This window comes from Desmodus rotundus, chromosome 6, assembly GCF_022682495.2.
Source record: "Desmodus rotundus isolate HL8 chromosome 6, HLdesRot8A.1, whole genome shotgun sequence".
NCBI lineage: Eukaryota > Metazoa > Chordata > Mammalia > Chiroptera > Phyllostomidae > Desmodus > Desmodus rotundus.
Window position 1 is genome coordinate 94,316,677 of NC_071392.1, and position 26,495 is coordinate 94,343,171.

At 64.0% G+C, this 26,495-nt stretch overlaps 2 protein-coding genes across 9 annotated transcripts; both read right to left on the reverse strand.

Annotated features, from left to right (window-relative positions):
* Positions 1–1,921: 1,921 nt before the first annotated feature.
* On the reverse strand, positions 1,922–8,829 carry OGFR (opioid growth factor receptor). 4 transcript variants are annotated; one of them, XM_053926984.2, is made up of 7 exons: positions 8,617–8,829; positions 6,372–6,416; positions 5,763–5,841; positions 4,834–4,912; positions 4,153–4,219; positions 3,582–3,730; positions 1,922–3,117 (listed from the first exon to the last, which is right to left on the reverse strand). In XM_053926984.2, the coding sequence occupies exons 1-7, from the start codon at positions 8,773–8,775 to the stop codon at positions 2,169–2,171; spliced, it is 1,527 nt and encodes a 508-aa protein (XP_053782959.1). In that variant the 5' UTR covers positions 8,776–8,829; the 3' UTR covers positions 1,922–2,168. The 4 variants fall into 4 exon arrangements, with proteins under 4 accessions (XP_053782959.1, XP_053782958.1, XP_053782960.1 ...); XM_053926983.2 differs by having other exon boundaries at positions 6,353–6,421; XM_053926985.1 differs by having other exon boundaries at positions 6,353–6,416; positions 8,617–8,828.
* Positions 8,830–12,680: 3,851 nt separating this feature from the next.
* Positions 12,681–15,845, reverse strand: MRGBP (MRG domain binding protein). 5 transcript variants are annotated; one of them, XM_053927312.2, is made up of 6 exons: positions 15,647–15,845; positions 15,204–15,325; positions 14,468–14,549; positions 14,125–14,199; positions 13,770–13,972; positions 13,429–13,567 (listed from the first exon to the last, which is right to left on the reverse strand). In XM_053927312.2, exons 1-5 carry the CDS (start codon positions 15,792–15,794, stop codon positions 13,803–13,805), a joined length of 597 nt encoding a protein of 198 aa, XP_053783287.1. In that variant the 5' UTR covers positions 15,795–15,845; the 3' UTR covers positions 13,429–13,567; positions 13,770–13,802. The 5 variants fall into 5 exon arrangements, with proteins under 5 accessions (XP_053783285.1, XP_053783286.1, XP_053783289.1 ...); XM_053927310.2 differs by lacking the exon at positions 13,770–13,972 and having other exon boundaries at positions 12,681–13,567; positions 15,647–15,830; XM_053927311.2 differs by having other exon boundaries at positions 13,425–13,972; positions 15,647–15,844.
* Positions 15,846–26,495: the final 10,650 nt, after the last annotated feature.

Genomic DNA, 26,495 nt, shown 5'->3' on the forward strand with positions numbered 1-26,495 from the left:
AGACCCGCAGAGTTGGGGAGTGCCCAGGCAGACCCCCACAGCCCTGGTCCCTGTTACGGGCCCCGCCATACCTGCTGTCTGGATCCCAGGGCCTGACCCCAAACTCCATATGGACACATGTGCCCCGAAGGCCAAGGCCAAACTTCCCCCTGGCCCTCCTCACGCCAAGAGAGAGCAGAGCCGTGGCACTGGCAGAGAGGACGGGAGGGCCACCTGGGGCCTGAGCAGAAACTGTGAGGAACAGGAGCCTGCAGGCTGGGCCCAGGTGCTCTGCCTCTCACAGCCTCGGGCAGCTCCGGGTCCCTACCCTGGGCAGACTCTGGTTATTCGGCCCGGGAGGGGAAGGGGCAGCACCTGGGGCCAGGAGGTCCCACGGTCCCCTGGGGCCTCTCCACCTTCCAGATCACCTGCAAGCCCACCCCCAGGGGTCTCAGCAAGCTGTGTCAGGGCTGGGAATTTCCACGAGTAGGAATTCAGGGCTTTTGAGACAATGTGAATTCAAATGGGAGGCCGTGGATGAAGCAGGAGAGGGAGCCTCGGGGAAGCACCTGGCTCTGGAGCGCTGGGCTTCACCTTCGGCCAGAGGGCGGATCCAGGCCTGGCCACACCGCAGGTGGGAGGGAGGGGGTGGGATACTCTGGGAAGAGCTGAGAGAAGCTGGAAACTCGTGCAGAGTCTGAGCCAACCCAGGGCCGCCTCAGAGAAGGGGGCGGGGGGGGGGGTGCTGTCAGGAAGCGGCAACCACCTCCAGCCCAGAGCTTGGGGGCCAAGATTGCTCACCCCTCAGTCCCTCCTGCCTGGCCCCAGGGCTCTGCAGGAACACCCACTGGCCTTCAGCTCCATCAGGGGAGCCACCTGGTGTCTGGTGCCTTCTCCCACCGCACCCTGCAAACCCACCCCCAGCTGCTACCAGACCCTCCCCCTGGAGAGCAGCCACCACCTCCAAGCCCAAACAGTGGGGCTGGGGCTGGGGCCACAGGGACCAAAGCTTGGGGGTCAGTGGACTGGAGCTGTCCACCTGCTCCAGGGCGGCTCCAATTGGGTTTCCTCCTGGCTTCAAGAATCTCCATCTGAACTGGAGCCCCCCCAGGGCTCTGGCCTGAGGACCCCGATCCCCGGTCCGTGAGCGACTCATGTGGGACGCTCCACGCCCGAAGCTGTGCCAGTCCCCCCCCCACCGGTGGAAGCCGAGGGCACGCCCCTCCCCACTCCGGCGCTGGTGAGCGTGAACTCTGGGACTCCCGTCCAAAATGACTCGCGTGTCCCCACACCCTGCGCCCAGCTCCACCGGAACAAGGGCGAATCACCAATGCTTCTCACGAAAAGGGACCCAGATCCAGCGCCCGCTCCCCGCACCTCCCCCAGGGGCGTTGCAGCTCATCCCTCCATTTCTGCAAGTGTGGGGTCCTCCGCGAGGCCCTGTGGGCCAGTGTCAGTGAGGGAAGGGCCCTGTCCTGTGGGGAGGGGCGCACCGTGCCCACACCAGGACGGAGGGGCCGAGGGAGCCCTGGAAGGCCATGCCTCAGTGCGGGGGGCCAACAGGGGGCCGTGGCCGGCAGGGACAGAGCCACAGAGAGCGCCACCGAGTTTGCCCCCAAAGCACTACGCTGCACCCCAGTCAGGGCAGGCGGGGGCGTGGCCTGGGCCCCGGGAACCCCTGGCACCGCCCTCCCTCCGTCCGCGAGAAGGGACGGTGCCGAGTCCCCAGACTTACTCCTGCACCAGTGACAGGAGGCAGTCAAGGGGCCACCTGTCCAGCCCCAGGGGCCCCGGGAGGCGGTGTGGTAGGGCACGTTGGGTGGGGGCCCCTGCACCTATGCGAGTGACGTGTGGGCGAAGAGGCGCCACAGCCCGGCCAGAGCTCCGGGAGCAGAGGCAGGCCCCCAGCTCCCCCCACTCCAGGAGCACCGCCCACGCCAGAGGCTCTAAGTCAACGAGTTTATTCAGAAAAGGCCTGCACACTAGACTTAGAAAACGCACCCCGCCCCGCCCCCAGGCCCTCAAGGGCCGATTTACAAAGACAGCGGACAGGGCGAGGTGAGTTCTGAAGCTTCCCCGGCAGCAGCGACCACCAGGGAGGGGCCAGCACTGCTGGCACCGGGAGCAACTGGCGCCGCGGCTCTCGGAGCACAGGGACGGGCCAGGATGCCCATGGCACCCCCCATCGCCTACGGCGTTTGCAGCTCGGCAGCCAGTCCCGCCGCCGCAGACTCGGCCTTCTGGTCCACGGCAGGTTGTTCCGCGGCCGAGCTCTGGGGGGCGCCCTGGCCTTGGTGGTCCTCCTCCGCCTCCTCCACCCCATTCTCGTCCATGCCGGCCTCAGGGGGCCCTGGCCGGGCAGGGGGCCAGGTGGGGGCCAGAGTCTGGTCCACCTTCCTCCGCTTCCTCACCTCGTCGCTGGCCACCTTGGCCCCTGGGGGCGGGGGACAGGGCTGCTCGGTCTCCTCGGGGTCCTGGCTGCCCGTTTCCTGCGTCCCCGCCCCCAGGCTGCCCTGGCTGAGGGCGCAGCCCTCCAAGTTCTGGGCGATCTTCTCCACCTCGGAGGAGCTCTGGGGGCCTGCATCCCCCGGGGCCTGCTCCCGCCGGTTTGCCTCCAGCTTCCTCTTCTTGCTCTCCTTGGGGCTCGAAGGTTCTGGCCCCTCCTCTCTTCGGTCCCTCTCCTGGACCCCCTCCTCCTCCTGGGGCTCGGAGCTCGGCAGCTGGGGGCTGGTGGCCACACTGTCCCCGCCCTCACCTGTCCAGGGTCCACAGGCGCCGGCCTGGAGGACGGCGTCCCCGGGGCTCTCCTCCCCCTGGGTCTCGCTGGGGGCCGCGGGCGAGGGCAGCCGAGGGGGAGAACGCAGCGCACGCCTCTGCAGCTTGTCGTGGGGCCCCCAGACGAACTTGTGGCGCGGCCGAAAGTGCTCCCAGGCGAAGCGCAGCAGCGCGCGGCGCTGGCGCGGGCAGCGCACAGTAAACACGAAGTAGTCCAGCGCGCTCTGCCGCACGCCGGGCAGTTGTCTGTGCACCAGCGTCTCCTCCAGGAAGAAGCGCACCAGCGGCGCCTGGTAGCGCTCCAGGCCCAGCTCGCCCAGGGACTTAAGGATGCGCGTGATGCGCAGGTTGTTGTGGCTGTGCCTGAGGGCGGGGATGAAGGGCGCTGGTAGGCGGTCCTCAGCCAAGGCCCGCCCTCCCCCCCCCCACCTCCAGGGGCCTAGGGTGGGTGATGCGTCCTCTATCCCCCAGGAGGCGACTGCCCCTTGGTCCCATGGAACACCCCCTGCCCCTGCGCGGCTACAGGAGGGTCAGAGGGGCCCCTGTGGGTTGTGCAGTGGGCATATTCACCCCCTAGGCCTACGCCAGACCCCGCGCCTCTCAATGGGGAGGAGGGCTGTGCCTGCGAGGCTGAGGAGCCCAGCGGGACTTTCTTTAGGCCTTCCCACCCCACCCTGCAAGGCAGGAGGAGGGAGCTCATCAGTCCTTTGCCTGTCTCCCCCCAACCCCCAGTGATCCCGGGACCCCTGCCTGAAACCCAGTGCAGACCCTTCCTCCGTAATGGGGAGCCTGGCTGGGCCAGCTGGCGGGGGCAGGGTGGTCCTCACCAGTTGAGGTTCTGGAAGCGCTTCTGGTAGTTGTGCGCTCGACGCACGGCGCCAGAATCTCGGTCCTGGAGCTCGATCCCGTAGAACCCCAGCATGAGCTCATAAGCGCGCACCAACCGCTCCCTGGCCTCCTTGGAGCTTTTAAACTCCTGGGAAGCAGCCCAAGGAGAGTTCAGGGGCGGACCCGCACAGACAGTGGCTGGCCGCTGCTCCCTTGGGCCCAGACTCAGAGGTTTAGGGTGAAGAGACAGGTGAAGGAGCCCTGACACACGTTAACGTGACTGTCCCTTTACTGAGCTGCTCCAAAGTCACCAGGGCCTGAAGGGTCACTTTAGCCCAGAGAGGAATTCCTCCTCCCGCTGCCCACCTGACCTTCACACCTCCCTGGACTCCGCTGCCGGTCCCCGCTCCTGCCCCAACTGCCCGCACACAGTCCCATTTCTCTGGCAGCCTGTGGGGAGTGCCCAGGGAGGAGACGAGGGCCACTTTAGAGGGAAGACAATGTTGGGGGAGTCTTCCAGCTCCTGCACTGCAGGGGGCTCCCAGGGGACACCCAGAAGCCCTGGCTCACCTGGATCTCCCGCAGCGTGAGGGGCTTGGCGTGCCAGTTTACCCCCGGCTCCCGCAGAGGAAACAGCCTGCAGGAGAAGCGGCAGCACAGGCCCATCAGAGGCAGACTCGGCTCCCTGCCCTATGGGCGCTGGCGGTCTGGGTGGCTCACCCCCTCTCTGGGCTCACCGCTGAACCTGGGCGGGGGCTGGACCCTCACACACCACACGCTCTGGAGATAAAGCCGAGGGCGAGGGCAAAACCCTGGGCGGGGGCTGCAGACCAAACACACCTGTGGCCCCCAAGGTCCTCAGCACGCGTGCTCAGCAGCCTGGGTTACCTGCCTGCCTTTTCACCCAGGGCAGCCAGCGGCCCTTCTGTTCTTCGTTCTTTTTCTCTGGCCCCTGACCCTCCTGTGCCCAGGAGAGGCCCCCGCGAGCGGTCCTCAAAGACACGCTGCTTGCAGGGCAACATCAAGGGTCACCTCAAGCCACTGGTCGAACCCCGCCATGCAGGACAGGCCAGCTGCCTCTGGGGCTCGTGCAGCTGGTCAGGGCTAAAGAGCCTAAGCCTGCAGGGGCCTGCAATGGGCACCGAGTGTGGCCTCGGAAAGGGCCCAGAGTACCTTCTGGGGGGCGCCTGGACCCCCCCCCCCCACGAGCCCTGCCTGGGAGCCCCAGTGCCACCGCAGACCCCAGCTCACCACTGGATGTAGGAGTGGCTGTCCTCCAGGGTGTCATAGTCGTCCTTCCAGTCCTGAAGGATGGTCTCAATGAGACAGCCTGGGGGCCCCGTGGGGACAGTCAGCGTGGGGCGACTCAAGGCCCCAACCCTTCCCCCTTGTTTTCTGAGGTCCTCGGGGCTGCACAGCTCTGAGTCACATGCCTCATGTGATTTCCACCCTCAGCCCCCTCGCGCTCTGGGAGCAGGGGCCCCACTGCTGACCGAGGGCAGCCCCCAGAGAGACAACCACGCCCCCCGAGGAAGGGGCCAGTGTTCCCAGTCTTGCCCCTGCCCTTGCGGGGGGGGGGGGGCCCTCACCACCCCAGCACCACAGCTCACTCACTAGGCTCTGCCCTTCCACAAGACCTGTAGCAGGGTCCCGCCCCACCGCCTGCCCTCCTGCCAGGCACCCACCGTTCTGCAAAGGGCCAGACGGTGAGCATTTGAGGCCGGCGGCCACGTGGCCCCCATGGCAGTCACGTTGTGTTCTGGGGAAAACGGCCTCTGGCCATGGGTCCCGATAAAACTTCATTCATGGACACTGAAATCTGAGTTTCCTATCATTTCTAGTCACAAAATTATTCCTCCTTAAAATTCCCCCCACCATTTAAAAATGCAAAACCCACACTTATTAGTTGGCACATGTGGCTTTCCCGCTACCACGGGAGAGCCACGTGGTTGTGACAGGGACCTCAGCGGGCAAAGCCAGGGTTCACTGCCTGGAGGGTTGCAGCAGGTTTGCCTGCTGGTCCAAGCAGCAGGGGGGCCCTGGTGTCCCCTCAGCAGCCTCCAGGGGGTGCTGTGGGGCGGTCTGAAAGCCACAGGCCCAGCTGTTTGCTCCCAGCCTGGGCCCTGCAGGCTGGCAGAGAGGGGAGGGTGGCCCAGCAGGGGGGGGCTGCAGGTACGCACCATTGGGCAGGAACTCGATCTCGTTTCTGTAGAAACTCAGGTTTGGCATGTCGCCGTTGCTGTCTCGTTCGATCAAATCCTGGAGAGCCAGAGAAGGTCCCGGTTGGGACAGCATCAGGACAGGCTGCCTTCCAGGCCCCTCAAACTAGAGTGTTCCCGGGGGGAGGGGGCGTCTGCTCTTGGCCAGAAACCTCCAGACATCCGGAAGGCTGCCGAAGACCCCACAGGCCCAGCCTGGGCCCTTCTCCCATGGGGTCCGCACTGGTCTCTGATCCTCTCCTCGCCAATGTGGGCCAATGCTGGGACGTCCCATCTGTCCCCGGAGGCAGCCCAGGGTTGCCTGAGACTCATGGGTGTAGAGGGCAGTGGCCAGCCGCACAGGAGAGGAGACCCCTGCAGCCCAGGGGTGTGGGCCCTCAGGGGGAGGTGCCGAGCGCCAGCACTGTGACCACCTGTGAAGGCGAGGACGCTGAGGCTCAGAGAGGCAGGGCGCCGAGGGACACATGGTCCTGCTGGCCTTGGGGGGGGGGCAGGAAGGCTCTGTCCCCGGTGGGCTGCAAAGGTGCGAGGGTGCCGGCGCAGCTACCTACCGGGTAGTGGTGGCGGTACCTGCATGTGTCCTGCATGGCCCTCCAGTTTCGGAGCCCGGTCACCCTAGACTGGGCAGAGAAGGGAGGGGATGAGACCCCTCGGGGAGCCGTCACCCTCCTCTCGGCCAGCAAGGCAGGACCCACCCCGTGAGACCCCTCCAGGAGAGGGTAGCAGGAGAGAGCCCTGTGTCAACAAAACCTGTGGGGCCCCAAGCAGCTGGAGTGAGGCCTGACCCCCACTCAGCCTTCAGGAGCCCCCGGCCCACGAGAACCCTCTGGGGGCACAGCCCTCAAGCTTCACTTCCTCCTCCCGTGCTCGCTGGCGACCCCCCGCCCCACGTCACATCTCCCCAGGAAACCTGCCTTCCCCAGCGCCTCCTCCTTGAGCTGTGCTCTGAGCTGTCACCAGGCTTGTGTGCCCACTTACCCCCTGGTGGGGCCCCAAAAGCCTGGTGCAGGGTCTGAGGAAGGAATGAGTGTCCGAGGCCCAGGGAGCCTGTCCCCTCTGACCCAAACCTACCAGCCCCTTCAGAGTGGGCCTCGGGGCTTCCCCTAAACAAGGCAGAGGCCCCTTGCCGCCCTCCGCCCCCAGCCCCTGCAGCCCTGTCTCTGTGGGCCAAGCACCCTGGGGTCACAGGAAGTGTGGGGGTAAGTGGTAACGCAGCCCGACCCAGGACCCACCCTGTGACAGGCAGGGGCACGGGGTGGGGCTGAGCCCAGCTGTCTGACAGGCTGGGCGAGGATGGGGGCCAAGGCAGAGAGCTCCTGGGCACACAGGAGGGGACAGCTGGGAGGAGCCAACTGCTGGAGGGGTCAAAAGGCCAGGCCCACTCATGTGTCCCCTGGCTCGACCCCACCCCCGGCCCCCAGGCCCCTCAAAGTCTGAGCTCCAGCCAGGGTCTGGAGCTGTCCCTCCGCCGACTTCTATGCCAGGGCCAGCTGCTGAGCTTCCTCCTGGCCACTGGCCAGGGAACAAAACCGAAACTCAGCAGCAGCCGGTCCCACTTCTCCATCAGTTTCTGCTTCTCCTGCCCCTGGGCGGGCAGGTGTTGGGAGCAGCATGGCTCCTGGGGGAAGCTGGGAAAGAGGTCTGAGGGTCGGGGCATCCCACAGGGTGACAGGGTGGGCACAGCATACTGCGGACCTCTGGGATGACTGCATCCCCTCACCTAACCCTCACCACCCCTGCCGGTACCTGCTGGGGGACAGAACCAGATTCCTGCCCCTCCAGGCCTGTGACCCTGGGAACTCGTCCCAAAACACTAGATCTGCAGAGGCCGCTGGCCTTGCAGGCAGGCCCAGGAGCCTCTTGGGGTCCCTCTCCCTGCCCCTCAAACACTGAGAGGGAGACCTGGAATCCAGCGCTCTCATCTGCTCTGGGGCAATCCACCGGAGAGACCCCACAGACATGTTCATGCTCCTCTGGACGCACTGCTGAGGGGCCATGGTCCAAAAGCAACCGGGACACAGGGTGACAAATACCATTCTGGGTCCCATCCCCCCAAAACTCCTGGGACCCCAGCTGGAACAACGGCACCCACAGCTCGGTGAGTGCCAGCAAGTAACCCCTGCTAACGACAAGTAACCAGTGCCAAGACAGGTAACGGGTGGCAACAAAGTAACCAGCGCTAACAAGTAACCAGTGGTAACCAGAAGTAACCATTGGGCAGGCCAGTGGCCCTGGCTCAGGCAGGTCACCTAAGTGCAGCCTCCAAGACCACCTGCAGGAGGGCGCAAGGCCAGCCCCAGCTGGAGAGGGCTGCCCGCACCCCGCGAGGAGGCCCAGTGGCGCGGGGCTGGGGGGCTGGCCGCCTGGGCGAAGAGGGGACTCTTGGGATGGGGGGAGCAGAGCGAGGTGCTCCCTGAGGGGCCCTGGCTGAGAAGCGCGGAGGGTGGGACCCAGAGCACAGAGCACAGGCCTGGAGGAGGATGTGTCGGAGGGAGGGAGGTCAAGGAGGTGCCCAGGCTTCCCTTTGAGGAAATGCCACCGCCGTGCGGATGCCGCCCTGGGGGCGCCAAGCAGGGCGATCTCAGGGTGTCCTGCGGTCCGTGCAGGACCCTCCGGGAGGCCAGCAGGCCGGAAAGGGGGCCGCCGGAGCGGGAGTCGGGCTCGAAACGCGTGTCCGACAGGCGCTTCCGCCCCCGGCCTGGGCAGCGGGGCGGGTTTCCCCGGAGCAGGGCCTCGCCCCGAGTCCGCGGCGGCCCAGCAGGCCTCCCGAGGGGCGCGGGGGACGCGGGGGGCGCGGGGATCGCGGGGGCCGCACCGGCAGCGCGCTGGGCCGCGCCTCCTCCTCCTCCTCCGCGTGCTCGTCCTCCGCGTCCCCCGGGGCGCCCGCCTCGCCATCGTCGTCGCCTCCGGCGCTCGGGTCCTCGCCGTCCTCCTCGTCGTCCTCCCAGGTCGAGTCGCGGTCGGGATCGTCCATGCTCGGGCGGCGGCGGGGCCCGCGCTCCGCCGGAAGCGACCGCGAGCCCGGGAGGAAGCGCGGGGGCGGGGCGGGGCGGGGCGGGGCGGGGCTCCCAGCGTCTCGGGGCCGCTACCCCGCCCGCCCGCCCGAGGGCGCTCGCCCGGAAGGACGTGCGCGCAGGCGGCTGGCCCCCGCTTCCCCGACCCGGGAATTTCTCTTCCCTCGCCCCGAACGTCCCCCGACCCCAAGTCCCTCTGCCCGGGGGTCTCTCGCAGGGAGACTGCCGCTGAATTCAGCATGACCCCCGGACGCTGTCCCCAGAACCCCTCCCAGATCCTCCCACCCAGGATCCGCCCACCCCAGGATCCCCCAAAGGCTCCCCATTCCGAGAACGCTCCGCCCTGGAGGACGCTTGCCCCCTAGAGACCCGGCCCTGGGGGCCCCCAGCAATGTCCCCCAGGGAATGTCCTCGGAGGACGCCCCCAGGAGGGTGCTGTCTGGAAGTTGTCTCCCTGCCCCCCCAATACCCCCCAGGTGGTGGCCGCCCCCCCATGGTCCCCTCAGGACGCCCTCTGGGTGTCAGATGGGCCGAGGGCTCCTCAGGGGCCTGTTTGGGGAGCCACCTGTCCCCAGGCTCCCTCGGGCCCTCCACCCGCCCTTGGCACCTGGCAGTGGGCTCCCCCCAGGCCAGCGGGAGCATGTCCGCAGCGTGGTGACTGTCAACGCAGCCCGAGCACCAGGAGGCAGAAGTGACTGGGGGTCCCCTGCGGACGTCCGGCGCAGGCCCACGCCTGTTAGTCGCCCCTTGGGGGTCTCTCTGGGGGCTGGGAGGTGACCGATTTCGGATGGCTGAAAATTACCCGCTGCTCCAAATTTCCCCTTAACACTGAGTCCCTCAGTTAACCTCTGCCTCTGGCTTCTGCCAGGTGATACAGAGCTTTGGCAAAGTGGGTAACTCACCCTGGAAATGAAGACTGGGTGGGGTCACCCCAGGTAAAACTGTCTGCTGTGACTGCAAGTCCACTGCCTTTCTGCAAACATGTAGCTAAGACCCAAGTCCAGCGTTTAGATTCGGCCACCAGGAGAGCTGGCCGCAGGTGACAGGTGCCGATGGGGAAGCCCACAGTCTAGCTTTGCAAGGGACGCGGACATCTCCTGGCCCTGCGAGCCAGCGAGCAGGCATCGGGCTGCCTGTGCTTGGGGGTGGTGGCCCTCCTGGCCCCATGCAGCTGGTGACAGCCGACAGCAGAGCAGGACAGGGGAGCAAGCACAGGGGAGGGCTGGCCTCCATGCTGTGTTTGTGGATTGCTGGCGCGTCAGCTTTCAGGAGCTTTCTGGGCCCCATCTCACCCGACTGCAACCCGTGCATGCACACCTCACTTTCCAAAAGGACAGTGGCGGCTCCCCCAAAGGCACAGGGCTCTGGGCATTTCTGTAAGTCACCTGCCAGAAGTGGCTGGGGTAGGCTTCCCGGGGAGTGCAGCCATGGGCCCGAGCTGGCTTTGGAGACCCTAGCTTGGACACCCGGGTACATGGGAGCCTCTGGTGGAGGCACTGGGTGCTGGGGCCAAGGAACCTTCAGGGTTTGGTTGATCTAGGAGCTCCTGGGAGGGCAGGCTCCGCCCCTCCTCTGCCCCAGAGCGGGCCAGAGGATAGACACCCAGCTTCTCTGCCCAGCCCAACCCAAAGACCGGGCCAGTAGGGCAGTCCGCTTTCCTGGCTTGTTCTGAAGACACTGCCCAGCCGCTGCTCTGGGACTAATGGTCCCACCCAGTCGTCTCTTTAGATGCTTCCGCATGCAGTTTGCAAGAGCTCACCTCGTGGGGGAGCGGTAATCCTGGACCCCAGACTCTGCTGCTGGAACAAGTGGGGGCTCTGGGGACACCTGCCATGGGCTCCACATCCAGGCGGCTTGCTGCCTAGGCAGCATGAGGCAGCCCAGAGCATAGCACCAGCCTCAGGCCCTCAGGCCCTCACCCACGTGGCCACCTGCACTTGGCCACGGGCCCAGCAGTCAGCCGCGTACCCGGAGGTCCAGTGAGGGCTCTGATAGGGGTCTGGCTGAGGGGGCTCGGGTTGGACCTGCTCTAACACTTCCCTCAGGCAAAAACAGTCTCAGCTGTGTCATTCGGCCCAAGTCCTCACACAGCCAGCCCCGGGGTGGGGTGCCCGCTGCACCCTGCTGCCGCTCAGTGTGTGTTCGACAACTCCCAGGGGCCCGCTGTCCCTCCAGATCCCCCACTGGCGGCCGGGCCAGAGCACTGAGCACCGAGACGACACCCACCTGGTTCCCACCCGCCAGCGATGCGGGCAGGGTGCTCAGGCCCCAGTGTCCTCGGCACAGAGAGCTGCTTGCTGCCGGGGTTGCCAGTCTGAGGCCAACCCTGAGTTCATACCCACGGCGTTTCTCTGTTCCGCAGCTTCAGGTGTGTGTTTGAGTCTCTGCGCCTCGCCCCCACCTCGGCCCCCAAATCTTTCCATTTTCTTGTTCAGATAAAGCTTCCACGCTCCCTGGTGGGCACATGTAAGACCCCTGTGTCACAAATTGGCCCCCGGGGCTGGAGACATCACATGCCACAGGTGCCTGTGTGACCTGCACAGGCCTCATGCAGCCGAGGGTCCCGGGAGTCCTGGGGGCACTGTGTCTGCTCAGGGCAGGGGTGCTGGGTAATGCTGAGGACTGCAGCCCCCAAGGGCACCAGGGCACATGGGCATGGGGCCGCCTGTTCCCCTGCCAGCCCTTCCACCCGTGTTCTCCAACCAAGTCCCCTAAAATGCTGAATAATTGAAAGAGGCAGGTTTGACTTATTGACTAGGCTTTTCCACCAGGTCCTGAGGCCCCTGAAGGCATGTTTCAGGAAAGCATTTCCCAGTGAGCCTGGCGAAGGGAGCCAGCCCCCACTCCGCGTGTGCCCCCCCAGGGCTGTTTGTGCGGGGGAGGACTCTCCCTGGGCCAGGTCTCTCTCTCACGCATCCTGACTCCTGGACGTAGCAGAGGGGCACTGAGTGAGGGTGGTGGGCACGGCGAGTAGGAGGGAGGGCAGCACAGGGGGGGGTCATGTCCTCCCCCAGTCGGTTCTAGAAGTCTCTATAAGGCAGACCTCTGCTCCCTGCCCTGGGAGAGTCGCCACCACTCTGCTGCAAGGTAAGGTAACAGGCCCTGCGTGTCTGGGCAGCAGGGGAGGGCATGGTGCTGTGTGAACACGGACCCCACCAGCCCTCAGCTCAGGAGGAGAAATGCCAGGAGCAGGAGGGTGGCGGGAGGGCGGCCTCAGACCCCACCCTGGGCTCTGTCTAGATCCCTGCCTGAGCGGCAGGGTGCTTTGACCCGGGTGTGGGTCTTCCGCTGGAGACACACCCCATGGGGCCGCAAGTTGGGAGTGTGGGGCGGTTGCCGAGACTTCTGCTCACGGTTGGCAGACCCTGGCACAAGACGCTCTGAGTCAAGTCCCACCGGCCTATGGGGGAAGTGGGCGCCGGTGACATCTTCCAGGCCCCATGGGGCCTGGGTTGGCCTTGGACTGGACATGGGATAGGGGATGGGAATTCAGAGTCCTCGTGTTCCCCCAGCTGAGGAGGTCAGGCATGGCAGCTGGCCAGAAGGGGGCACACCTGTGAGGCGCACCAGAGTGGGCTTAGGCCAGGGTGCACGCAGCTGTGTGTGTGTGTGTGTGTGTGTGTGTGTGTGTGTGTGTCCGCCCCAAGGAGGTGCGGGCTCTGCCTCCCTGGCTCTCCCAGCAGCACTCCAGGGGCCTGTCACATTCACAGGTCACCACCAGCCAGTCACTGGCTTGCACCTGCGTCATACGGAGTGAGTCAGGTGCATCTGAGGGTGCGCTGCAGTTATCCACCTTGGAAAAATAAAAACTCCCCACTGTAGCAAAAGGTAACTTATTTTGGCATGAAAATCACACGAGTCCAGGTCACTTTTCTGGGCTTTAATGTCCTGTAGTGCCCGGCCCGGCGTGAGCCCGGGCGGGCCGCCCTCCACTCAGTGTTTGGTCTGTTTGCAAGTTACTCGGTGATACAAAAATAACCACAGATTCTCTGTCTGGCATATAAAAACTGAGCAAAAAGTATCTCAGTGGTCATTACCTTAGAACAAAACATCTCGGAAAAAATACAACACAGGTTTTTAACTTCTGCGGTATTTTTTCATATAAAACACTAGTAAAATAGGCTTCTTAGAAATTAAATAGTGAAATATCAACCAAATTATATACATCGTTACAGTACAAGTGAATGAGGCCAAGTATCCAGTTCCTGTTTCTCAGGCGACGGAGGGGCCACCGTGTGCGCGGCTCACTGGCCTTTCCCCAGAGGCCACAGTCACTTGACAAGAGCGAAGAGCGGTGGGTGGACAGGCGGACAGGCGGACCAACGGGAAGATGGGTGCTCCTGGGAGGGCAGGGCCGTCCGGCTTTATTGCTCCTCATGCCAGGCGTGTGTCACACAGGCGGCAGCTCGGTGCCGCCGAACCCACCACGGAATGCGCTCTCAGCCTGAGCGAGCGATCCTGGCTCTTCATGTTGTCCGGGCTCCAGACGGGGAGTGGGCGCCACACAGCCCCGGGACCCCCGATGGCCCAGTGCCCGCAGCCGCCCGCCCTCCTCGTGGGGCATCTACGTCCGGCGCCGCTTGGCGGCGCTGGGGCTGGAGGGGTTGCTGTTGGCGGTGAGGACCTTGTCGGCAGCTCGGCTGCGCTTGCGCTTGTCCGCCCCATCCTTGGCCCCCAAGTCCGAGGGGTTCTTGTCTCTGTCTTTGCTGGACTTTTCCGTTACTTTCCCCAAGCTTCCTGAAGATGAAAAAACTGGGAGACAAAATCATTTGGCTGAAAACAGAATATCCAGAGTTTTATTTTATCTTCCTGTTCAGTTAAAAACTCTGCATCTACACACGGCACTGTCAACCCACAGCCTCTCCTGAGCTGGGGGCGCCCGCCCGGCCCACGGAGCGCCTGGTCCTTCTGAGAACGTGCCGGCCGCGGGGGACCCGCCCCGGCTGCCACTCACGCCTGTCCCGCAAGGTGGAGCCGGCTTTGCTACTCAGGGTCTGTTCTGCACTGAGACCTCCGGCACTGCACACGGGGTCCACCTGACCGGGCCCGCCCGCTGCCCGAGGCTGCCCTGCGGTCCGTTCCTGGTGCTGGCCGCGCGCACGACGTCCACGCCCGGCGGGGCTCCTGCCCGAGCAGAGGGAAGCTGCCTCTCAGCTGCTGGACCAGACAGAGCGGCTGTGGCTGAAGAGGACTGGGAAGGCAGGCCGGGCACCTGCGCTGCGCCCTGCAGGAGGCCCTGCCACGGGTGGTCGCCGTACCCCCGGGGCCCCAGCAGCGGGGCGCGACGATGCGATGAGCCCCACACCTACCGTCGTCGGCCCCGTTGTGGGGGTCCATGTCCTCTTTCATCTCCTCCTTCGTCTCCTCTTCAATGGCCACTTTTCCTGTGGGGGAGACAGTGGGCATTCACCAGAAGCCCACACCGGCGGGTGGCTCAGGCCGGGCCTGCCCTCCGACATGCCTGCACACATAGGCCCCTGTGGGCCCCACAGCTGCAAGCAGCTGCCTGTCCCTCAGCACGTCTCCCCCACCCAGGTGGACTGAGCATCACAGGCTAGCAACCCCACCCCTCTGGGAGGCTCCTGGGTTCACCTGACACCCCCCCGCCCCAGCCTTTCCTAACCCCCAACACCGACCTGGGCCGAGTCTCACCTTCACGGACTTCTTGAATGATCTCTTCCGGAAGGACAAAGTTCCTCTCTGGATTCGGGAATGGAAGAATCTCAGACTCATGCTGATGGCAAATACAGAGTTTTATTTTTTTAAGAAGCAAAAAAGACAACGTGATTTTGGTGAGTGACTAAATGTGTGTAAGAGCCAACTCAGGAGCACCCCACGAGCTGTCCTGGGGGCTGCCGAGGTGGGCGAGGGGTGAGGGTGGCTCGCCCCCTGTCCCTCTGCACTGTTGGCAGACCTAGGGCAGGTGACACTACGGTGCCAGCACGGGAGGAACGCTAGGTTGGCGGTACACGCCCTCAGGGGCAGACTGGCAGCAGATGTCAAGCTCAGAGGGCAGTGACCGCACTCACAGGAGCCATGCCGTTCACCTTGACCTGATGGGAACACGGTCACCTGCCTGCCTAGAGCACTCTGGGGCCTCCCCCGTAAGACTGATGATGGTGCAAGGACCCCCTCGCTCTGGCCCGGGCTCCTGGGTGAGAGACCTTCCTTGACCACCAACCCAAAATAGGTTGGGCACAGGTGACCGGCGGCCATCGCCAAGACTGTGCTTTTTGCAAACCCATCCAGAGCCCCTCGTTTCAGGGCCGGCCCCCACGGGGATGACAGGTTCTCTGGGGACAGGCTCTGCACAGACCAGAGGAGGCACGGAGGGGACACTGCTGCTAGCTCATCTGGGGACTGGGGGGGAGGGTGGGGTCCAGCTCACCAGGGCCTGCATGTCATACATGGTGCTCAGGTGGTCCCAGATGACCTTGGATGGCACCTGCCTGCCGATGTTCTGGCTGAACTTGTCCCTGATACAGATCATGTGGAAGTGCCGGTTCACACCTGCAGGAGAAAGGGGTCAGTTGAGGGAGGGTGGGGGGCAAAAGGGGTCAGGAGTCGGGGTATGGGGGGACAAAGGTGAGGGGAGGATAGGGAAGGCAGGCATCAGTGGGTAAGGGGTAAAGATGAGGCAGAAGTGGGGATGCAGAAGGGGCAGGTGCAGGAGGTGGCAGGGGGTGTGGGTGCAGGAGATGGCAGGGGTTGGGGGTGCAGAGGGGGCAGGGTCGGCGGGGGTGCGGTGTAGGAGGACCCCGCCCGGCCGCGCGCCCCCCGGCCGTTGCCGGCTTGCCCCGCCCCCACGCGGGTCCGCGGCGCTCCGCTCACCGACGGGTTTGTGGCCCAGCATGGCGTGGAACAGGCACACCTCCACCTCGGGGCTCCACACCACTGTCTCCTCAGCTGGGCTGGTGGCTGCCTCCCCCGGCCCCTTGTCACCCGCCGCGCCCCCGCCGCCCACCTCCGCCTCCCCCATGGCCCAGGCGCCCAGCGACGAGCCCCCGGCGGGAGCGGCGGGGCCACGGGCTCCGCGCAGGCGCAGTCGTGGGGGAGCGCGCTCGGCGGGCTAGCGCTCGGGTTCGCGCGCGGCGCCCGCGCAGGCGCAGCTGAGAGTCGGTCACGCAGCGCCCCCTGGCGGTCAGCTTTGCAGCGCAGCTCCGTCAGATCCCGGCGGACCTCCGGAAATGGAGCAGATTTGGGGAGGGGGATGGAAACGCTCTAACTTAGGTTGTGGCGATCGCTGCACAACTCTGGGCAAACCCCGTTGAATGTAAATGGCGGAATTGCAAATTACACCTCAATAAAGCGGTCAAGAAGAACAAGAACAAACCACTGTCAATTCTGCGACTGTGGGCTTTAAAAGGTTTCGTTTGCTTCTGGCTGACTTCTGGTCTCAGCGCTGCACAGAGGGGCTCCCGCGCACCGCGGAGGGGCCCGGGCCCAGACGCTGGGACTGCGGGCTTCTGGGTGACCTGCAAGGGAATCCCTGGGAGGTTAAGCCGGGCTGAGATGTAGGCAAGGCCCCGCACGATTTACTGCGGTCCTCAGCGGGGCGTAGCCCGGGCGGGGCCAGGCGGAGGTTCACCGCGGGTCTGTGTCCCGCACGCGGCGGGGTGGGGCTGGGGCGGAGTCTTGTTCGGGGGCGGGGCCAAGGCGGGGCCAAGGCGGGGCCACCGACTGGGAGACAGCCCAGTGTGGAGCTCAAGGCAGCACCCAATCAAGGTCGCCCGGGCCTCCCGCTCCTCCAAGCTCCGCCCATGCCCTCCCTCTTCCCGCCACGTCTCGCCCCCGTGGTCCTCTATCCTGGGCCCCGCGGGCAGAGCTTGGTTCGCCTCCCACCAAGTGTGGGCTCTCGAGTTGGGCTCCAGGTCCCCTCCTTAGCGGCCCGAAAGCCGTATGAGTCGGGCAAGGCGCAGAACCTCTTTGGTCTTCAGGTTCCTCTTCCGTGCATGGGACCAATCAGGCTGCATTCCCAGGGTGGGCTGTCCTGACAGCATCTGCTTGGTGCCCCGGACACGGCTGGGCTCTGTAGAAAACGGCTGGAGCCACACAGCTGAGCGCTGTCCCCTGGCCGGTGCAGGCGCTGGTCAGCCTCTCCTGCTGGGACGGCCAGGTGCACTCAAAGTGGGGTCAGCTGGCTGGGACCTGAATCTCGGCTTCCCATCTGTGCAGGGAGCTGCTGGTGATGCCAGTTCCCTCCAATTCCAGGCGGACAGGTGGCCCAGAGAGGATTCTGCAGTGGCGCAGGGCCACCAGCTGCCATGGGAGCCCGAGGTGGCTGGGCGTTCTGATCGGCCTGTGCTCGGCCCTGGCCCAGAGGGGAACTTGGTTCAGCGGAGGCTGCAAGGCTGAAATGAAGCTTGGCCACTTAATCCAGACCCCTCCCGCAGTCAGGGCTCTGCAGAATCTTACTGTGCCCTGGGCACCTTGGGGTCCCTGCTCCTCGGACAATTTCACCCCAACCTCGCCTTTTTCTAGTGGAGAACCTCCTCTCCCAGGTGCAGGTGGACTCACCTAGCACCTCCAGCTGGGGGTGGCAAGACTTCTGCTCCGGCACCAGCTGGGGCTTGCAGTCCACACGTCCCACCTCCAGGGGGCGTCTCCCATCCACTGGACCCAAACTAGGGCTGTCACAAACGTGCAGGCAGGAACCAAAGGAAGGCTTGTTTCCTGGTAACCTGGCTCATCCGAAGATTGCCAGTCGGGGCATCTTGAAAAGGAAGTCCAGTTCTCCAGAAGGGACATATGCAAAGTCTCTGCGATGACGTCTGTCCCACTGGGGAGCGCGGCTGTGCGGGCAGGTCTGTGGCTCTGCACAGCACCGTCCTGGTACTATTATGGTCCTCCGCACAACCCCCCAAGGCTCAGCCGCGCCCAGGGGAGGCGGGGAGCCCCGCAGAGCTGGGATCTGCTGCTGGTCACTCCTGCCTGGTGTGCGGGGTTGGCTTCTTTTGGGGGTTGCCAGCTTAACCATCATTTAGATTTGAATTTCAGATAAACAACGAATGACTTTGCGGTATAAGTATGTCCCAAGTATGTCATAGGATATGCTTATATCAAAAATCACTCATTATTTCAAGTTCAGATTTAACTGGGCACGCTGTATTTTATCTGGCGATCCCACTCCTAGACTCGCCAGAATTACTTTCTGGTCGGCAGCTAGATTTGTCCCGAGACGTGGGCCCCCCAGGTTGATGTGTCCCACCCGCCCACCTCTCACTGAAGTGAGCTCTGTGAGCGAGGGCCAGGGTGGCCCTGTCACCACTGGGCACTCAGGGTCTGTAGAGGAAGTGGGTGTCTCTGCTGTGATGGCCAAGGTGGCAGGCCTCAGGCCCTGGATCTCTGGGGCTGGTTTTGTGGGTGCAGAACACCCCCAGGTCGGGGCGCACAAGGATCAACTCCGCCACCTGCCGTGCCGATGGACAGAGTCTGCGCACTTCTGCTGCGAGAAGCCGCACTCTGCTGCAATCCTGCGTGGGCACGCGGGTCCTGGGGGTGTGGGGCAGGCCAAAAAGGGGGGGATGCAGGTTCTGGCCTCACCAGCAGCCCCCGCATCGGCCGGGGCACATGTGTGTGTGTGCACACATGTGTCAGTGCGCACACGCAACTCCTGCTCGGCCGAGCCAGACTGGAGTGGGGCATGCAGGGAGATGCCGCCCAGCTGCCTCCAAGGTGGATCTCAAGTTGTCTCCCAGTGGGCTGGGCGGGGGGGGGGCGGGGAGGGCTGAGCCGCTTTTTGTTACCGTTTTATTTTCCAGTTTCTTGGGGGAGACCAGCCTGTGGTGGCATGTGTGGCCTTTGCCATCAGGGCCAGGCCCTGCTGGAAGGACCTTTGTCCAGTGGGCAAACGGTGACTGCCGGGACCAAGCAGAGAGGAGGGTCTCCTGGTTATTCTGTGCCAGCGGCCATTATTATTCCCTTGTGTTGGGGAAACTGAGGCACAGGAATGCTGGGTAACTGGCACACTATGCTTAGTGGAGTGCCAGGCTTTTCACCCTATCCAGGTGACCCCCCTGCTCCCTTGTTTTCCCTGAGAGTGGGGGTCCCACGGGTCCCACTCATTTTTCCCTGCTGGCACTGACTGACCCAGCCCCTCCTCTCTCCCCTCCCTCAGCCCCAGGGAGCCTGTGGGCCAGTTTGCAGGGGGCCCTTCCTCTGGCAGGGGTGTCCCTGCTGGGGGTGAGGGGCAGGAGCCTTTCTGACGAGGGGCCTGCTGGAGGCAGGGTGCTCTGTCCTCAGTGGGGGAGCAGCTCTCAGGGGTGACTGTGCAGGCCACGTGGCCACAGTGATGGGGACTCTGTCTCAGCTTCTCCGCTCAAGGTGGCCCGGCCCTTGGGGTCCCTTGGTCTCCAGAGGCTGGTGTTTCACTGGTGTCAGCCTGGAACTCTCCATCCCCCCCCCACAGATGACTCAGAGCCAACCCCAGCAAGGCCCCCTCCCCGCTGACGCCCCCCCCGCTCATCCCCCCTGACCCATCCACTCTATCCTTAAAGACAGGGATTTTAACACCTATCTGGTGGTGGGTGGGCATCATGCGCATTTCCCACTGTTCCTTGCTTCTCCCTGGGTCCCTTGGAGTCTGGGGACAATGACAACTTCAAAATGCCACAGGACAGGGATGGGGTGTGACAGCAGCGGAGGCTGTGCCTGGGTCACTAATCATTTCAGCTCTCAAGTCAGTTTCAAGGGCACTGACAAGGGCTGAATTTATTTTAAAAAGACAGAATCTTTCCCCATAAATTCAGCTTCTAAAGCCCAGCTCTGCTTTCTTGTGCAGGTTCAACAAAAGGAGGTGGTTCTTTGGGTCAGTGTGGGGAACAGCAGATCCCGTCTGTGTAAAGGGCAGGCAGGCACTGTCTTTACAGACAGGAAAAGTCACCCTGGAAGAAAATTCGTTCTGCCCTGCGCTTACCGCCCCCCCCCCCCACCACCCCGCCCCGGCCAGTCCCTGCGCCATCTGCAGTGTGGCTGCCTGTCTCCTTCACCACCCAACTCCCACCCCTCCCTCCGTCCCTCCAGCCTACAAACCTTGGCCGGGCTCCCACTCTCTGTGCTTGGCACGGAGGAGTGAGCACAGCCTGATTGCTCCTGTTTGAGAGGAGGGAGACAATCCGGAGAGTGGATGTGTTGGGTGGGGTCAGTCGGTGGGAGCCCCACACCCCACCCCCACCCCAGCCTGACAAAGGGCTCAGGTGGGGCTTTCTTTCTTTCTTTTAAAAAGAGAGGGAGAGAAACATCAATGTGTGGTTGCCTCTCTCCCACCCTCTACTGCGGGACCTGGCCCACAACCCAGGCCTGTGCCCTGCCTGGGAATCAATCGTACAGGCAACCCTTTGGTTCTCAGGCCGGCAGTCAACCCACTGAGCCACACCAGCCAGGGCACAAAGCTTTCTTAGTAACAAAAGACTGGAAAGCATGTGGGGCCAGGCTTGGCGAGCGGCAGAGCAGTCACACTGCCTGGATTTCTCAGGGCTGCGCAACAGATGGCAACAAACAGAGCGGTTTCAAACCCCAGGCTCTTGCCGTCTCACTGTGCAGCTCAGTGGGGGGCTCGTGCGGCTGCATCCTCTGCTCAGGGTCACACTCGGACATCGAGGTGCAGTCAACCGGCGCCTGGAGAAGCCGCTGCCGGCTCATCCCCACTGTGCTCCGGCCCTTCCTCCAGCTACCACACGAGCAGAGGCAGGTGGGGGCCGTCACACCCCAGTCCGTCTGACTCCCCTCCGGCTCCGGAGATGCTGGAGAGATTGCTCAGCTTTCAGCTGCTCATACGGCTTCATGGGGCCCGAGTGGCAATCAGAACAGCCTCCCTACCTTAGTGCTTGTGGCCTCAGTTGCATCTGCTCCTTCCCTGTGCCTTGTCCCATAACCCCACGCACACCACAGGCCCCGGGAACTGGGGTGTGGACACCTGTGGACACCGATGCTGAGCCACCTCCCAGAGAGCAGGCGGCTATGCGCTGACGTGAAAGGACCCAGAGCTGCCGCTGGAGGCTGACGGAGGGCTGCCATCCCCCCTGGTCTCTGTGCTGGTGGCCTGTCCCTCCCCAGGACAGGATGGGCTCCTGGGGCTGCCTCCGGGGAGGACCTGAGCAGTGGGGAGGGACAGAGATGTTTCCCTGCGTCAGCTCCCCCCGCGGTTTGTATCTTGCCATGTGGCCTGCACCCATCTGAAAACTACATGCATCAGAAAATGATACATTTTCAAAACACAGATGACAAGAAGACGGGATGTGGGATCAAATCTGGGGCGGGGCCCGCACAGCCCCGCAGGCTGCCTGGTGAGTCACAAAGGGAAAGTCATTTGAAGTTGCCCACTCGCCCTTGCCTCTCAAGCACACAGCCTGGCGTTCGAGGCGGGTCGTGGGCGGCCCGCACCAGGGGAAGGTGCTCCCCGAGTAGTGTGTGTGGCTGGCTTTCTGGCTGGGCTGCAGGTGATGCCATGCACACCTGCCGGCATCCCTGGGGACGGAGCAGGGTCGCTTTTCCTTTCAGGAGTGACAGCATCTTGGGCCTGCACGTCCCCCGTGAGTGGCACGTGGGCTCTCGTCCGAGAAGGTGTCGAGTCCAGGGGTGCGAGAGAAAGTTCAGAATCGATGATTTAGCAACTTCAGACTGGAAAAGAAGCAGGTGACATAGCGCCCCGCACACAGGGGACTCCGCGGCATGCAAAGTTGGGGTGCTGAGGGACTATAACTAAAACCAGAACCTGTCCGCAGGGTAGAGGAGAAAGAGAAGAGTTTATTGTCGAGGGAGCATTAAACCGGGATGTGGCATGCACCCCAGCTCACCACGGGAGGACCCACAGATGGAGGGAGCCACAGCCTTTGCCAGAGCTGGGAAGAGGCAGCGTGGGCACCTGCTGTCCAGGTGACCAACTGCTCGCGCTCGCGTGGGGGGCTTCCCAGCCTCACTGCTCACTCACAGTTCATCCACACCCCCGATCGCTGGGGTGGCCGTCTGCGTCAGCTGACTGACTTCAGCCAAAGGGAAAACGGACCCTCGTAGCTGCGTGACAGCAGGTAGTTCGGGGCGAGGGCCCCCGGGACGTTGGGCTGGGAGACGGTACCCCGCTTCCTGAGGGTGACACCCCACAGACAGCTCCTGGCCCTTGAGAGAGCCAGTCCACCGTTGTAAGCTGCCAAGCAGCTTATTTAAGTTTTAAAAAGATTTATACGCCTCTCCAAGGAACTCGCAGTTCCCCTTTGAGACAAATTGTGCAATTACGTGTTCTCTGGAGTGAATACAGGGAAGCCAGGGGGAGGGGGGCGCTTTCTTCTGGCCCCAGGAACAGCTGCTTCCTCCTCCTTTCTGACGTCTGCCTACCTGTCCGGGCCCCGCAGCGAGGCGCCTGCTGGCCCTCAGGGGTGGGACAGGTGCTGCTGGGAAGGTGGGCTTGGGGCACAGGGTGGTCCTGGTCCCAGGCCCCGGCTAGGGGCCCAGCCAGGCTGCCTGACGCCCTGGAGCCTGTACCCTGTGACCCAGCCACGGGGACGGCCCCCTTCTCCAGCTGCAGCTCGGAGGAAACTGCAGGAGGCGGGAGAGCCACAGGTGCGCTCCAGGAGTGCAGCACCTGCTCACCGTGGTGGCGGGGGGGGGCGCAGCTCGGAAACCTGGCGCATCTAAGGGAAGGTGGGCACCGTGGGGCTGCAGATGGGGGGTGTCACTCCAGGGGGGACACAGGGGAGGGTGCTGTGGCAGGTTCGGGGAGCAGCAGGTACAGCACATCCTAGGGTCCATCGAGGTCACCCTTGCGATGTGACCCAGAGGCACAGCTGCTGCCCGGCCACGGGAGAGTCTGCGTCTCACGCTTCTCGGTGCTCTGAGTGGGAGAGGCCTGGGCCGGAACTGGGAAGGGGGTCAGGACCCCAGGGTGGAAGGTGGGCCTTTTTTTAAAAAAAAAAAAAGATTTTATTTATTTAGTTTTAGAGAGAAGGGAAGGGAAGGAGAAAGAGAGGGAGAGAAATATCAATGTATAGTTGCCACTCTCACGCCCCCTACTGGGGACCTGGCCGGCAGCCCAGACAGGTGCCCTGACTGGGAATCGAATCGGCAAACCCTTGGTTCACAGGCCCACACTCAATCCACTGAACTACACCAGCCAGTAGAAGATGAACCTTAAAATTCATTTCCTACAAGCCCCCTCTGTCTGGCTCTGTCAGCCCCCACTGAGACTGAGATTCCCACATAAGCATGGGGACACTGGCCTGCCTCAACCCCACCCCTGTTTGTAAACTGAGGACAAGGGGGTCCCAGGGGACATCTCCTGGTGGGACCAGCCCATTCAGAGCCCCAGAGCCACAGGGTGAACACAACCCCCCAGGCTCCCTCCTGGGGCCCTGAGACCAGCCTGATGTTTGAGAGCGGGGGCTGGACGGAGGCCACCATGCCGTCCCACCCTGGACCCCCACGTGCGGCTTCTTCCCGGCTTGGCACACACAGTGGGTGCTCACTGATTGGGCTGGGTGAGGTGACCAGCACAGACCGGCTGAGTGAGCCGTAGGGACAGGTGTGGAGGCCCCAGGGCACGGTGCTTGGGTGTGGGGAGCTCATGGGTTCGAGAAACCTGGAGGGGGTGCCCAGCTCCGGGGTCACCTCCTGCAGGCCAGGGTCTGTGCCATCTGATGGGAGGGGCCACCCCGGGCTCTGTGGTCAGGGAGCAGCTCACTGCTTGCTGGCCCCACTGGACGCGTCACTTTCTGACTCAGATGAATGATGGGGCTGCTGGCTGGAGCCGGACTGCCCTCGGGGGAAGCGGTTACTTGATTATGGGGGAGCCAGGCCCCGGCAGGCAGTCTGGCCAGGCAAGCCCAGCTCTCACTCGGACGCCAGGGTCCCACGCACAGGGCTGGGCCAACTCCGGGATGGGGTATGGTGGCTCTCGGAGGCCTGGGATGCCAACCCCCAGCCCACATGTCCCCTAGGAGCCACATCACCTGCGGGGCCCTATGATATTGCAGGCCCACCTGCCCCCTGCTGAGCCAGTTCTGCTCGGGCCTCAGTAGTGTCACCTGAGGGAGGTGTGACCTCCTGTGCCCCCTCTGTTCTTGCCCTGACAGCCTCACATCCTTTCTTTCCCCCTTGGTCACCCCCACTCCCCACGAGGGCCCCAGAGCCCAGCCTGCTCACCGCGGTCCCCCAGCAGCAGGGTCTGGCAGTGAGCAGAGGCTCCGGTCACTCTGTCCATGGGGCTCTCCACCCACGCGGGGGCTCTCGGGGAGCAAGGCCAAGGCTACGCCCTGGCCCCTCCTCCAAGTAGTCTCCCTGGATTGCAGCCACCACTGCTCTGGGTGCCAGGTGGGGGGTCTCGGCTGCTCGCTGAGCTGGAGGCTCCATGCCCTGCATGGTGTCCCGTCCCTGAGCTCCCCCAGGGGCAGCTGAGACCTGCGGACACTTGGCCTGTCCTCTGCTCGGACACTCTGGGGATGGGACCCTCAAGACTGCACAGGGTGGGCCAGAGTGGGGTTGGCAGCATCTGAACGTCAGAAATTTAATTCTGTGTCTAAAAAAGATGGCTTTGTGAGCGTGCACACGAGGGAAGGAGGAGCCCCACGTGTGCTGACGTGGCCTGACATGTGTACGTGTGAGTGTCCGTGTGTCCGTGTGCACCTGCATGCATCAGCTGGGAACCACTGTGCCCACACGGTAGCTGCTGGCAGTGCCGGCAGCACGGGCAGGGTGCAGGCCCGTCTGCTGGCAGGACCAGCAGAGACCTCACTCTGTACCACAATACCACTGCGTGTTATTGGAACGTTCACGAGAAACTGAGTCGCTCTCATACTGAAAGACACAGGTTTTATCTTGAAAGGGGATGTGTACACAGCAAGCTGGCCAGGCCCAGGGTCCCCCTCCAGCCTAGCCCCAGCCTCGGCTCCGGCTCCCCCTCTGCTCCCCGGTTCCAAGCCTTTCCTGGCCCGGGAGCTGAGCTCTCACCCCCGAAGGGTGAGCAGCAGGCAGGGGCGTGTGGGCTGTGGGCATGCAGTAGGGGTGGCACCTGGCGAGAAGCTCACCAGCCAGCCGAGTAGTGACACAGGATGCCACCATTGTCGCCTGCCCCACTGGAAACCTCAATGCAGGCTCCGGGCACGGGGTGTCCCTGAGGCAGCCTGGGTGTCCCCGGGGAGGCAAGGCGGGGTCCCTCGACTGCTTGCAGGACCACTTCCCAGAGGCTCCGTGCGTGTTCACCTGGCTGCCCAAGGAGGGGCACTCACTGCGCAGAGGGAGAGCTGCTGGGAGGCGCCGGTGACCCCAGACCTGAGGTGCCAGTGCTGTCCCAGGGGACGTCTGCGACTCTGAACGAATGTGTGAACAAGTCAGCAGATGGATGCACGCAGGCTCACGGCCCCTCCACATGGGAGCCCAGTCACAGGGCCCACTGTCTCTTTCACTGAGAGAGTCAGGGGGCTCTCTGCATGGCCAGGCATTGTGGTGGGGGTGTGAAATGACAGGACTACCGACCAGTCACAGGGGACACTGGACTCCCAAGCCTAGACCCGTGTACAGCACAGGGAGCCGGCCTGGAGAGCAACACCCTGACTGGGCCAGGGGTTGACGCAGAACAATGAAGTTGGACACGGGTGCTTGGCCGCACCCCTACCTACGTGAGTGTGCAGACAGGGCCGCAGAGACGAGGATGGTGAAGTGGACCTGGGGCTGCCACTATAGGTGTGCCCTGGCCGCATCCAGGTGGGTCTGGGGCGGCCAGGGGTCTCCGTCCCACATCTGCTCTGCCTGCATCAGAGAGCCCCTCTCTGTCTGTGCCGGGCTGGGTCCTGGGGGACAGTGGCATCCAGCCTTGGCCCAGGACTGGCTTGTGGGTCTGACTCCCTGGCCCTGTTCCTGAAGGGCTCAGAGAAGGACGTCGTGGGGCTTGAGCCGCACAGCAGAGTGGCCAGGCCTGAAGTGACCCTGGCTGCTGTGGCAGCCTGCTCGCTGGGTTTATGGGTGGGAGACTGATTCCTGGACCCCAGGCCAGGATGGGTCCCCCACGTGCTGAGTCCACACTGCCTACTCAGGCTGCCTGCCCATCTGCACGCTCCCCTTCTGGGCAAACGGGCCCCACACCAGGGGGAACAGGCCTGTGTCTTGCTTCCTGGGCCCTTTCTGCCACTCGAGGGCCTGGCTGGTCTAGGATAGCTCCCACCTTGTCCTGACTCGGGGGCCTTCTTGGGGCCAGGCTCTCTTGTTCTGTTTGGAGACCGGCTCCTACAGCCTAAGGAGGCGCCTGCTTTGCTGGGCGCCGAGAGACTGGGCCGGGCTGCTTGCCAGAAGTGACAGGCAGGTCTGGGCTCAGCCTGGCGGCCTGCTGGCGGACCTGCCGGGACCTGCAGCTCCTCCCTCTTACTTGGGGCTGCCAGAGGCCCGCTGGGGCTCACCTGTGCAATTGGAGAGAGAGCGTGTTCTGCCCTGGTCTGGGCCACCTGGGTAGGTATGGGGAGGCCAGGACCCGCTGACCCGCCCCAGAGGCCAGCATGGAGGACTGCCAGCCAGCCTGCCCCCTTCAGTGGACATGCAGTGTCCCTGCAGAGCCTTGGCAAGGAGGAGGAGGAGGAGGAAGGGGAGGGGCAGCCTAGCAGTGCCAGGCTGACCTCTAGGGCACATCTAAACTTCGCAGGAATCGCCCAGAGAGGCGAGGCCCCCGGGTGCCCACTGCTCCAGGGGGCTGATTGGCTCCTGA

Bases quoted from the DNA above. Each gene is read 5' to 3' on its own strand.
- OGFR (XM_053926983.2), bottom strand. From the start codon at position 8,775: ATGGACGATCCCGACCGCGACTCGACCTGGGAGGACGACGAGGAGGAC. The intron at 5,842-6,352 runs GTAGGTAGCTGC...CTGGCTCTCCAG, and splicing joins GGTACCGCCACCACTACCCG to GATTTGATCGAACGAGACAG. The intron at 4,220-4,833 runs GTGAGCTGGGGT...CTTCTCCTGCAG, and splicing joins AGCCACTCCTACATCCAGTG to GCTGTTTCCTCTGCGGGAGC.
- MRGBP (XM_053927310.2), bottom strand. From the start codon at position 15,794: ATGGGGGAGGCGGAGGTGGGCGGCGGGGGCGCGGCGGGTGACAAGGGG. The intron at 14,200-14,467 runs GTGAGACTCGGC...TCTCCCCCACAG, and splicing joins CATTCAAGAAGTCCGTGAAG to GAAAAGTGGCCATTGAAGAG. The intron at 13,568-14,124 runs GTAGGTGTGGGG...TTTGTCTCCCAG, and splicing joins CCACAACGGGGCCGACGACG to TTTTTTCATCTTCAGGAAGC.